Below are 11540 nucleotides of genomic sequence, written 5' to 3' on the forward strand. Positions count from 1 at the left end.
AACACATCCGTTTGCTCTTAACTAAACAGATTTTTTTTTTTTCAATTTGGCAGAACAGTGAATTCTAGTACAGTGTTGGAATTTCTTCATTTGTTATATGTTAGGTTTTTTTTTTTTTTAAGCTGTCAGTTAAGGGAACAAAATTAGCTGTTTCAAATTAAGTTTAGCTTATGCATATACCAAAGCTCATTAGAAATTAGTAATGATTTCCTACATGTTTATACACTGCACAATTCAACATCTTAAAACAATTTGATTTAAAGTTAGACATTTAAACTATTCAACACTGTTTGCAAAGGAATCCAAGACACTTTTATATTTTTCCACAAATGTTTGAGACATATGTATCTATAAATTAGACTATCTAAAATTCTGTTAATCAAAATGCTAACACTGGTTTCATATAAAATGTCCTTTTTACCTGTTAAGAATGTTCTCTACTTCTTGAACTTCTGACACGGATTCTACTTCAGTTTCAGGAAGGATACGTGGCTGAAATTTTCTATCTTGGAAATCGTACAGCATCACAACAATAAGACTGGTCAAATGATATGGCTACCAAGGGAAAACACACACAAGAAAACTAAAGAAACAATATCCAAGGGCTTGAGCTATACCCCAGGAGCAGAATGCTTGCCTAGCACAAATGACCATGGGTTTGACTCTCCAAGGGCGAGGGTGAACATGGATAATGGCAATGTTTTGTATTCCATTATTGTTCATAAGAGAACAAGAACATGATCATTTTTACATAGTATGGTTAGATTTAGAAATAGAGAAGGTGTTCAAAAGGAAAAAAAAAACAACAATCTAGTTTAAGAAGAAAAGCTTCTTGTAAAAGATGATTAGGGGTGTTGACAGCCAAGGTCAACATGCAAGCATTAGAAGTGGGAAAGAACATGTTTTAAAGAGGTCTCAAGACAAGGCAAACTATCATTTATAGCTAAGAGATTTTGCAGACTTTCTTAAAAGTAATAATGAGGCCAACTGATTTAAAAAGTTGTTTACTTACTATTCCGCTACTTGGGAAGATGCCGCTGTCTATTAATATACTTTCCAAAATATCTTGATCTGCAGGACAAGGGAAAAGCCTATTACCCAAGATACCAAATGTGAAAATAAAAACTTTGAATTAAAAACACTTTAATTAATGTTGTAAAATTACTTTCATATCTAAAATGTCCTTCAGCCCCTCATAAAGACATAAGTTAAACAGCAAAATGGAATATTCATGAATCCTGCTCTCTCACAGTTCAGGCTCTTTATAGACTCATAGTCAAAGCATTATTTGAATAATCAAGGCAAGTCATAAAGGAATTCTAACCTTTGTTTTATGACCTTTGAGAGACATTAAAGACAGTATAACTAATAATGTTAAACAGCAAGACTGGAGAGATGACTCAGCATTTAAGAGCACTGGCTGCTCTTTTGGAGGTCGCTGGCTCAATTTCTAGCACCCAAATGGTGGCTCATAACCAGCTGTAGCTTTATTTTGGTGCCCTCTTCTGGCCTCTGGTGGCACTGTGTGCCCATGGTACACAGTCACATATGCAGACAAACAAGCTCATCCACTAAAAAAATAAAAACTGTTAAACAACTGTTCTCTTTTCAGTGTTCGGTATTGCTGATATGTTATATTAATTATTAAGCATTATTAATATTTTGTTCTAGATTTTTGTTCTGTGCTTCTGAGTGAGGTTAGTTTCTTTTAACATCCTTGCTGGTGTTAGTTATCAGGGTTATTGCTAGCCTTATGAGTGGGAAGTGTTTTATCTCCCTCTATTATTTTATGCAACTTTTATTAGGCACAGTTTTACCTCAAGTATCTGGTAAAGCTCACTAGTGAAGGCACAGATGGGATCTTTGTAGTCTAAGACCCCAATGACAGGATCTACATAAGGGCAGCAGTCCAGGTAGCAGGGAACAGAAGAATTCCATAAGTGGGAAACAGATAAACGTATTTCAGCCCTCCCCTGGGCTCATAAGTATTTTTAATACAATTAAGCTATAAACATCATACATGTTTTACTTAGGCAAACAGAAAGTAAGGACTAGCTTTGATTTATTCATGAAAAAAAAAACTATTGATTATAATGTAGTGAATTTCAATCTTTATTTGGAAAATGAGAAAATCAAAGAAGAATAATTTTGAAGCAGAGACTATAATTCTCATAGGAAATCTTTGGGGAAACTTAAATATATATATATTACCAGCTTTGGATACAAAGTATTCTCATTTCCTTTATCAGGAAAGTGAAGTTGAGAATTTTAAATCCTTAGTACTTGCAAACCAATTCCTATCAAATTTGTAATCTCCAGGACAATTGTTTTTTGTCACAGGAAATACAGTTTCCATAACCATGAAGTACTTCTAACATGGGAGACATGTAGGCTAATGGAGTCACTCTAAGATCACGGGGGCAAGAATGAAGAAAAACACACTGTGATTTTTGCCAGTGTTACACTTATTTTCTAGAACTCTTGCACAAACAATCACCTGTGCCTGTCTTTGGCACTGCGCAGGAGGCATTAGCTTTATGTAGTTAAATTTATCTAACAGTCTCACTTTGAAATGTCAATTTAAATAATGGCTATCGTTTATTCAGTGTATTCTATGTTTGGGCAGGGGAAGAAAACTTGGCACCCATATAGATAGAACAGAAATCCATCTACAGAAGAGATAGCCACACCCTTTGACATCTCTCCTCTTAGCAAGCGATTATCTGGGTATGTCCTACCTACAGTTAGCCTTACACTCCAAGGTTAACACCCAACATGCCAGGAACGCGGCTCTGGGAATTTGAGTCTACCACTTTGGAGGCAAATTAGAAAGGAGAATTCTACTTAAATTTGACACCCCAAATTAAAGCTCTTGGCTAAGGATTGGATAATGTCGGTTGGGGTGACTGTCCTCTCCTTCTCCTTTTCTCTCCCCAGTCTCCCTTCTGCTTTCGATGCCTCGTGAACTTAAAATACAGCTTGAACACACACAAGAATGTGATGTTTTGGGGTGGGGAGTTAAAGTGTGGATTCTATTCTTCCCATTAATGGGATTCTCCCCATCCCTCTCACTCCGGTTGGGATGATGTTTGTTCTTTCTTTTTCTTTCTGAGAAGGGCCTAGCTATATAGCCCATCCTGGCTTAGAACTCTAAACCCTCCTACTCAGCAGGTGGGACCATGGCCTGTGCAACCACGCTGGCTCCTGTTCATTTTAATGGCTGCTTTACCCCTCTCTAAGGACAAGTGCAGTAAAAACGGCTGGTTTCCCTAGGAATCCCTCCTTTTCAGACTGGTGATATTGACCAGAGAATTGCACCCTCCTCTCCTCCGCCCTTCTCTCTTTTGGTTTCCTGATACGGAATCTGACTCAGGGCGGCCTTGGGACTGAGCAAAAGCCACCACGCCTGGCTTTGCTATTTTCTTATAGCGCTGACCTTCAAGACTGGTATTACTCACACTTCAGGGCACTGAAAGCCAACTCATGGGACAGATGCCGAAATGTTTCGTCCTCAGTCTTGGACCGAACCTCCAGAGGTTCATTCCCGTACGTTATTATGGCTTTGTCCGGCGACTTTTCTATTCGGATACTCTGAAAAATGTTCGCCGCCATCAAGTACACGAGGTCCGGATAGCTGGGTTTTTCTTGGACAACAGGTGAAGCTCTTCTCTTGGGTGCTACATCCTCTGACATTTCCAGGGAAGCGAGTTGGGAGATCTCCTCCACATCTTCCTGCTCAAAAAACTCCAGTTCACTTTTTTGGTCCAGCATGTTCGCCCCTGATGTTATAAACTCAAGCTTCAAGGACAGTTCAGATGGTCCAGGAGTTTGCTATCCTTGAAGTCTTGAGCATCGTCTCTGCGAAAAGAAAAGGTTTTGAGCATCGTCTCTGCGAAAAGAAAAGGTTATCTTGGTAAATCAGTTTCTGCAGCATCTCTCTTGGCGGCCCCTTTGGCATGTACTAACCCATCTGAACATCCCATACTTCCAATTGCACTCAAGGACAGGAGGGCTGGCTGGAGAACTGGCTCCAGCGTGAAGAGCAAATTTTGCCACAGCCCCTTACGAATAGACCCCCACAAGTGTGCTAAGGTCTCCATGGCCTCGCATCCTCAGCATCCAAGGGGGTAAGCGCCTTATCACCTTCTCCGTGAATCCGCCCTTATCTGGGGGGTGGGATGTTTCCCCGGGGCTCTGAGGCTGAAGACGCAGGAGCGGCTGCACTTGGGGCGCTGGAGGCGGTAACAGGCCCTCGGGAGCCCCGGGAGGTGGCAGCCGGCGGAGGCCGTTTGGTTCAAGTGCAGCCACAGCACCCGCCGGGTTCGGGCAGGGGGGACGCGCTCCGAGCCCGTGCCACCCTGTCAGCTACGCTCGGGATCACACCCTTGCTGAGGACCCTTTTAAAAGGAAGGCGAGCCCTGGGTCCTTGAGGGGACCCTTCTCGTGTCCTGCACGAGCTCAGGTGCGGCCCTCTTAGGGCAGCAGAGAGCGAGGAACTGGATCCTGGCCTCCGCTCCCAGAGGCGTTGGAGGCGCAGAAGGGCCCAGATCTCCATGGCAACCCAGAAGGGCGGGAGCTACGCTCCAGACTTCCCCAACAGGATTTGGCGGAGGTGACTCTCACCAGTTTCTCGGACTCTCGCGGCGGTGCCAACCATCCAACCCTCTTGGAAGTTCAAGCTGGGGTTCCTGGGCACTCTGCCTTGGTCTCCTTCACAACACTTAGAGAGACTTCGAAGTAGGTGGTGTCGTTCGGGTGGTTTAACTCTGCCTGGATCCATCATCAGGGATCCTGAGTCGGGGCATGGGACTCAAGGTTTGTTTGTCAGTTTGTTTTTTCCTGTAACTCTCCTAATCCCAGTGCAACTGACCTAAAGACCACGGCATGGAAAGACAGTAGTATAGTTCTTCCACCTAGAAAAGTCAAAGGACTTTTCCTTCTATAAAAAAGATTGATGATCCCTCCTGCTCCACGTGCCACTAACAATAGGGTATTTGAATCTCCCGTCCTGCTGTGCACCTGCCTGCCCTTCAGTATCTTACCTACAAAACCTGTGAGAAAGGCAAGGTCTTCTGGGAGGTGGCTCCTCTATCTTGAGTTGTTTGGTATCTTTAAGCTTGCCTACACCGTGTGTGTGTGTGTGTGTGTGTGTGTGTGTGTGTGTGTGTGTGTGTTTGCTTTCCATTGTGGTTTCCCTTTCTTCTCCTTCCTCTCCGCTTCCTCCCTCTTCCTTCTCTCCCTCAACTCCAAACTCAGATCCTGATTCCCCAGCCTCAGCCTGGAATCAAAGGCCTGCACTTCCATGAGGATTCTCTTTGGCCTGAGAAGTCTCTCCTTTTCCCTGATAAACTCCCACAAAATCTTTGAAACTCACCCTTTTCTGACATTTGCCTTTGTTAGAATGTAAATTTAGTTGCTGAGACAAAGATCCAAAATAACAGTAGGCTTAAACACAAAGGAAATTTTTCACTCAAGATCCTGTTGGCTCTGGCTTGGTAGTAGTCGCCTTTAATCCCAGCGCTTGGGAGGCAGAGGCAGGCAGATCTCTATGAGTCTATCCTGGTTTACACAGGGAGTTCCAGGCCAGCCCAGACTACATGGTGAGAGCCTGTCTTCCTCTTCCTCTTCCCCTTCTTCCCCCCAACCTTGTTGGTCTAGTGACTCTGCTGCACAAAGTTATCCTGGGCCCAGGCTCCTCCCAGGGGTCTCCTGCAAGGAATGTGTCTTTGTCAAGTTAGTGTGAAATGCCTGCCTATTTGCAGATAGTATTAAGGGGGAAAGGGAGAAAAGGAGGCACACCCATGCCTTTCAAGGACAGGACTAGAAAGATGCACACATCACCTTTGCTCGATTTCCATTCCAGAGTTAGTCACGGAGCCTGCTTAATAACAAAGGTGGGAAATGTGGTCAACTAAAACTCAAGAGCACTATTACTGTAAGGGAAGAAGAGAACTGATAATGACAGAAAAGTATTTTTTTTTTTGTTACATACAAACCTCTCATCCCTGACTTGAATAAGTATATATTAAATCTTACTTTGTGTACAGCACTGAAAACAAAAAGTAAATATTCAGACATAACTAGGGACCTGCCTTCAAGAAAATGATTGGGGGAGGCATACATATTGGGACACCCTTCAATTTTTATTATAAACATTTGTGCACCTACCTATATTGACCTTATTTCCTCTTTCTAGATACAAAGCACACACTCTAAAATAGTTTTGTGCTATATCTATTTTCATTTTATTACACGTCTTTTTTTTTTTTTCTAATATGCTAGCAAAATGCTCCAGTCACAGAGATTACAAATATGGAAGGTATCTTGGGGTCATGGGATATTTTATTGTGTGTCACACAGTGCATGGTATAATCTGTAGGGAATGTGAGACAATAGACAGCTATAAACTTTTAAGTATTGTCTTTCAGAATATATTTTTTTGATTATTACAGTTTGTTTACTTTGTATCCCAACTGTTGCCCCCTCCCTCAGCTCAGCTTCCAAGTGGGTGATCTAGTAATGGGAATAAGGGCTGTCTCTGACATGAACTCAATGGCTGGCTCTCTGATCACCTCCCCCTGAGGTGGGGTAGCCTTGCCAGGACACAGAGGAAGACAATGCAGCCGGTCCTGATGAGACCCGATAGGCTACGGTCAGTGGGAAGGGGAGGAGGACCTCCCCTAACAGAATATAATTTGAGGAACTTCTTTTTTTATTCAGTAGTTCAATGTGTGACACTTTGCTATACTGAAAGCGAGACTGAGTAAGAAAAGCCATGCTCCTAAGTGGAACTTAGGCATGTAGCTGTGTTGGTAAAGGCATGGTTGCTAGTTATTTTAATCCTGTGTGCAAATGGTTATAATCCTGCTTCCTTAGCTCTTCTGGGTTATGGCCTCATTGTGGACTTGCTGTGCTGGAAGTGAAGGTTACAGAAAAACATATTAAATTTCAGTGTACAGTGCAAACAAGTAACCATAGTGATAAATCTATGGATTCAGTTGTTGCAAAAGTTGAGTAATAAAAATAGGTAGTCTTTGTCTAAGTCGCACTCTGTAACATGATCAGAACATTAGGGTGGAGGTGGTATAGAATTCAAAGTTAGATACCTAGGGCTTTCTGCCTGCCAAAGGAACCTAGAGAATGGTTTCCCCTAGGAGGTAGAATAGTTGAAATATTTATAAATGAACATTTCTTACTTTTGACTTAGAATACTAGTATAATTTAGCCATGTAATATTTGCATACTTGCTTAAATTTAACCTGGACATAGAAAACTATGTCCAGGAGCTGGAGAGATGGCTCCACAGTTAAGAGCCCTAGCTAGTCTTCCAGAGGACACAAGTTCAATTCCCACCACCCACATGGCAGCTCACAACTGTCTGTAACTCCAGTTCCAGGGGATCCGACACCCTCACACAGAATTACTTATAGGCAAAACATAGATGCACATAAGATAAATAAACCTAAAAAATTTTTTTAAAAAAGAAAACTATGTCCAGTTCCGCTGATGCTTATTATAGAAATGAAGAAAAAAGATGCAAAGGGTTTAGATGGGGAATTTTAAACATTGGGCCTCAATTTACTATTGATTCTTGAAGATAGTATTATTCCTTTTTTTTCCCCCCAATATAATATTTTATTATTTGGGAATTTCACATAATGTACCCTGATCACATTCATTTTCCAGTCTTTCCAGGTCTGCCCCTCGACCTTTATGACCTCCTCCCCACAAAGGAAGAGGGAGGAGGGGCTGGAGAGATGGCTCAGAGGTTAAGAGCACTGGCTGTTCTTCCAAAGGTCCTGAGTTCAATTGCAACCACATGGTGGCTCATAACCATCCATAATGAGGTCTAATGCCCTCTTCTGGCGTGCAGGTGTACGTGCAGGCAGAATATTATATACATAACAAATCTTTTTTAAAAATGGAGGAGGAAGAGACAAGTCAAATTTGTGTTGCTCGTGTTTTCACTGGAACATGGTCAAACTCCCAGTGGCCAGCCACTAAAAAAAAAAAACCTGATTTCTTCCCCACAGGTACCCTGCCAGAAGCCAATGATTGTGAAAAGCTACACTTCAGCAACCTTATCACAATTTTTAAGAGTTCTCTTTGATGGCTTTCCTGTCTAGGCAGTTACTTTTGGGGGGGGAGTGGATGTAGGGGTGGTCACAGAAGCCTTTTATGTCTCCTGTCATCTGTGAGTCTGCAGTCATTGACACCACTGCAAAGCACTATTGGCCTGTTTTTTGGGGGGAGGGTTGTTTTGGGACAGGGTCTTACTATGTAGCTTCAGCTGGGCTGGATGGAACTCAGAGCGGTCCATCTGACCCTGCCTCCTGAGTGCTGAGGATAAAGGTTTGTGCACCTCGCTCAACACGGGGCTGATTTTTTTTTTTTCACACATCCAACAGATAGTTTTTAAAGGCATGGATTAAGAGGAAGAAATAACATGGAACACAGAAGTATATAGTATATGGTAAATACCAATAAATTGTGTGATTGTGTGATTGTGTTATAACCAAAACAAACTTAGAGAATGCACTGTACAAAACCCAATAGATTCAGAATGAAGTGTTTCTTTAGTGAGGCTAACTGTGGCAGGTCTAAGATTCTAAGAAACTGAATCATTTCATTGGGGGGCACTGGTTGGGCATGGTTTACCCTTATCCTTTCCTTTCTTCCCTTTTGAGATGGAGTTTGATGTAGCCTAGGCTGGCCGTGATCTTGTTGTGTTGCTGAGGATGATCTTGGATTTCTACTCCTTCTGGGTCCACCCTCCCAAATGCTGGGATTGCAAAGTGTGTCGCCATACCCCATTGATATAAGGTTGGGTATTGAACCCAGGGCTTCATGCATGCTAGACAAAACATTCTACCAACTGAGCTCTATCTCCTGGGTATGGTTTTGGTTTTTTAAAAAATATTCTGGCACCTACATTTTATTCAATTTATGGAAAAGGTAAGATATGATATTTAAGGAAGATCCTTGCCCTGATACTCAGCATGCATAGTCTAATGGATATAGGATTCCCTTGAAAAGTGTATCTTATCATACATTGTCCTAGCATTTCAATACTCTCATAACTACAGAAAGCAAATATAAAAAGCTAAGTTACTTACGTTTCACTTGAATTTTAAGGTTAAGGACTATGTGGCTGAATGAAGAAGATGTGATGCAGAAAATGAAAACAACAACAACAACAACCGAAGATGTGATGCCCCCCCATGCACACACTGAAATGTGATCAGACCATATGAAACCCCTTCATGTGCGCCAAGACGGACAGAACCATATATTAAGCTAAGTGAGCCAAGCACAGAAAAACAAGTGCTGAATATTCTCTCTTATATTGGCAAAAAAAAAAAAAAAAAAAGGTTGATTTCTACTGGAGCAGAACAGCGATCACTAGAGGCTGAGGAGGGTTCAATAAAGAAGGAGCAGAGAGAAGTCATGTCACAGGCACCAGACAGTGAGGCAGGCAGGATGCATCTGAGATTCTCCAGTACAGTGGGTGACTGTGCTGTATAACATGCTATTATGTATTTGAGAAGAAAAAGAAGGGAGGCTAAGGCTCCAGACACAGATGATAAAAAACCCAGAAATCCTAATTACCCCGATTTGGTCATTACATATTATATACACATACTGAAACATCAGGGAAAACATTAGGATGGGAAGGGTTCCAGAGAGGGTAGAACTGAGAGAGCCGGTACGGAGGCTGCATATGAACAAAATACATTATATAAACATAAAAGAATACCACATTGTATCATTCTAGCATGTCCGTGAAAACAAAAGGTGAAAGATCACGAAGAACGATATGAAATGGAGGGAAGGCATATTTAACATTTTTACATAACTAGATAGAAAATTTCTATTCCTCCACCTCATGAAAAACTGATTAATCCAAACTAAGCACTACAAACAATAAGATTCGTTACTAAGGCCAAACTCATGTTTATTATAAACTGGATTCAGGGAGCCATCTGCTGGCAAATAGGTGTCTTTGATTTTTCTTTTTATTTATTTTTTTTAATGGACTTACTGCTCAGATTTTTGTAAAACTGCCCAGCTGCCCAATTAAATATCAGATAAATAATTTCTTCATATTTAAGGACACTAAGACACTGAGATAGTACAATATTTGTTGCACATGCCTTTACCACCTTGTTGTTTTTTTTTTTTTTTCAGTGCACTTTTTTTTTATTAGTTACATTTTATTAACTCTGTATCGCAGGTGTATCCCGCTCCCTCATTCCCTCCCAACCCCACCCTCCCTTCCTCATCTCCTCCCTGCCCCTTTCCAAATCCATTGATTGGGGAGGACCTCCTCCCTTTTCATCTGACCCTGTTTTGTTTTGTTTTTTTAATTTTTTATTAATTACACTTTATTCATTTTGTATCCCCCCATAAGCCCCTCCCTCCTCCCTTGCCGATCCCATTCTCCCTCCCCTTTCTGCATGCATGCCACTCCCCAAGTCCACTGATAGGGAGGTTCTCCTCTTCTTTCTGATCTTAGTCTATCAGTTCTCATCAAAAGTGGCTGCATTGTCCTCTACTGTGGCCTGATAAGGCTGCTCCCCCCTCAGGGGGAAGTGATCAACGAGCAGGCCAATCAGATTATGTCAGAGGCATAAAGGAGATCTACAAGTGTGGTTTCTTCTTGACCTTTCCACATTTGCACATTCCTCCTTCAACGCTAAGGTCAGACCGGGGGCTCTGCTCACGCCGAGCGCACGCTCACACTCACAGCCCTGACCTTCACCAATACACAGCTCTATCCTTCCAGTACCTGGAAATTCCTGTGTGCAGAAGAAAACAAGCAAGCAAGCAAACAAACACAACACTTTGAGAGCGTGACTTACCATGAGGAAGCACGTTAATGGAAGCAGAGGCTGAGGGAGAGTTGACGGCAGGTCTCAGCGCCTCAGCTTCATTTTGGTTTCTAATTCCGCATTAGAGGTCAGAGTACCTGTTAAGTAACCTAAAAAAAAAAAAAAGTCCTAATCATGTTCATAGTAAAAGTTAGACATACGAGGGGGCAACAGCTTCTATTCAAAGGCGCCCAGGGCAAAATGTGTAGTTGAACAGAGCAGGAATGAATGCCTCCTGGTGGAAAACACACATTGTCAGCAACTACGACTTCTCAGAAGAAGATGGGAAGGACCTGGGACTGGGTTCAGGCCAGGGGCTTGTCCAAAGATTCGTGAGCTGCTCTGGATTAAATGTTCTCAGAAAGCAAAGGCAATCTAGGACTATGTCTCATTATTATATCAAGGAAGGCTGGGGTGAGGCTGAAGTTTTGAAGGGAGAGAATCAGCAGAGACTCTAATGGCTCAGAGTGGATTTAGCTGGAACCACATAGGCTGACCTTGTCTGAGCTTAGATGACATTGTGAAATGGTTTGTTTGTCTGCTTGCTTGCTTGCTCTTTCACTACCTTGTGACTTCACGGTGACCTTGACTGGTATCAACACTCTGTGAGATTCTGTTCAATGGCAGATTTATGGCTGTTTGTACCAAGCCAACTCCTGAGCACCCTCT

General features: G+C 42.2%; 1 protein-coding gene across 4 annotated transcripts in view; it reads right to left on the bottom strand.

The window, feature by feature from the left end:
- Nsun7 (NOP2/Sun RNA methyltransferase family member 7) overlaps positions 1 to 11296 on the bottom strand; it is a 44868-nt gene extending 33572 nt beyond the window's left edge. The window contains exons 1-6 of one of the 4 annotated variants that reach the window (XM_055629414.1): positions 11165 to 11296; positions 10863 to 10981; positions 4624 to 4791; positions 3459 to 3858; positions 1013 to 1071; positions 422 to 555 (exon numbers count right to left, since the gene is read on the bottom strand). In XM_055629414.1, the coding sequence (XP_055485389.1) occupies positions 422 to 555; positions 1013 to 1071; positions 3459 to 3771 (506 nt within the window). In that variant the 5' untranslated portion in view covers positions 3772 to 3858; positions 4624 to 4791; positions 10863 to 10981; positions 11165 to 11296. Of the gene's footprint in view, positions 1 to 421; positions 556 to 1012; positions 1072 to 3458; positions 3859 to 4623; positions 4871 to 10862; positions 11064 to 11164 lie in introns of those variants that run through there. The other 3 variants (XM_055629416.1, XM_055629417.1, XM_055629415.1) reach the window with 3 other exon arrangements.
- Between the last annotated feature and the right edge of the window lie 244 nt (positions 11297 to 11540).

This window comes from Psammomys obesus, unplaced genomic scaffold, assembly GCF_907164565.1.
Source record: "Psammomys obesus unplaced genomic scaffold, mPsaObe1.curated_primary_1811, whole genome shotgun sequence".
NCBI classification, from domain to species: Eukaryota; Metazoa; Chordata; class Mammalia; order Rodentia; family Muridae; genus Psammomys; species Psammomys obesus.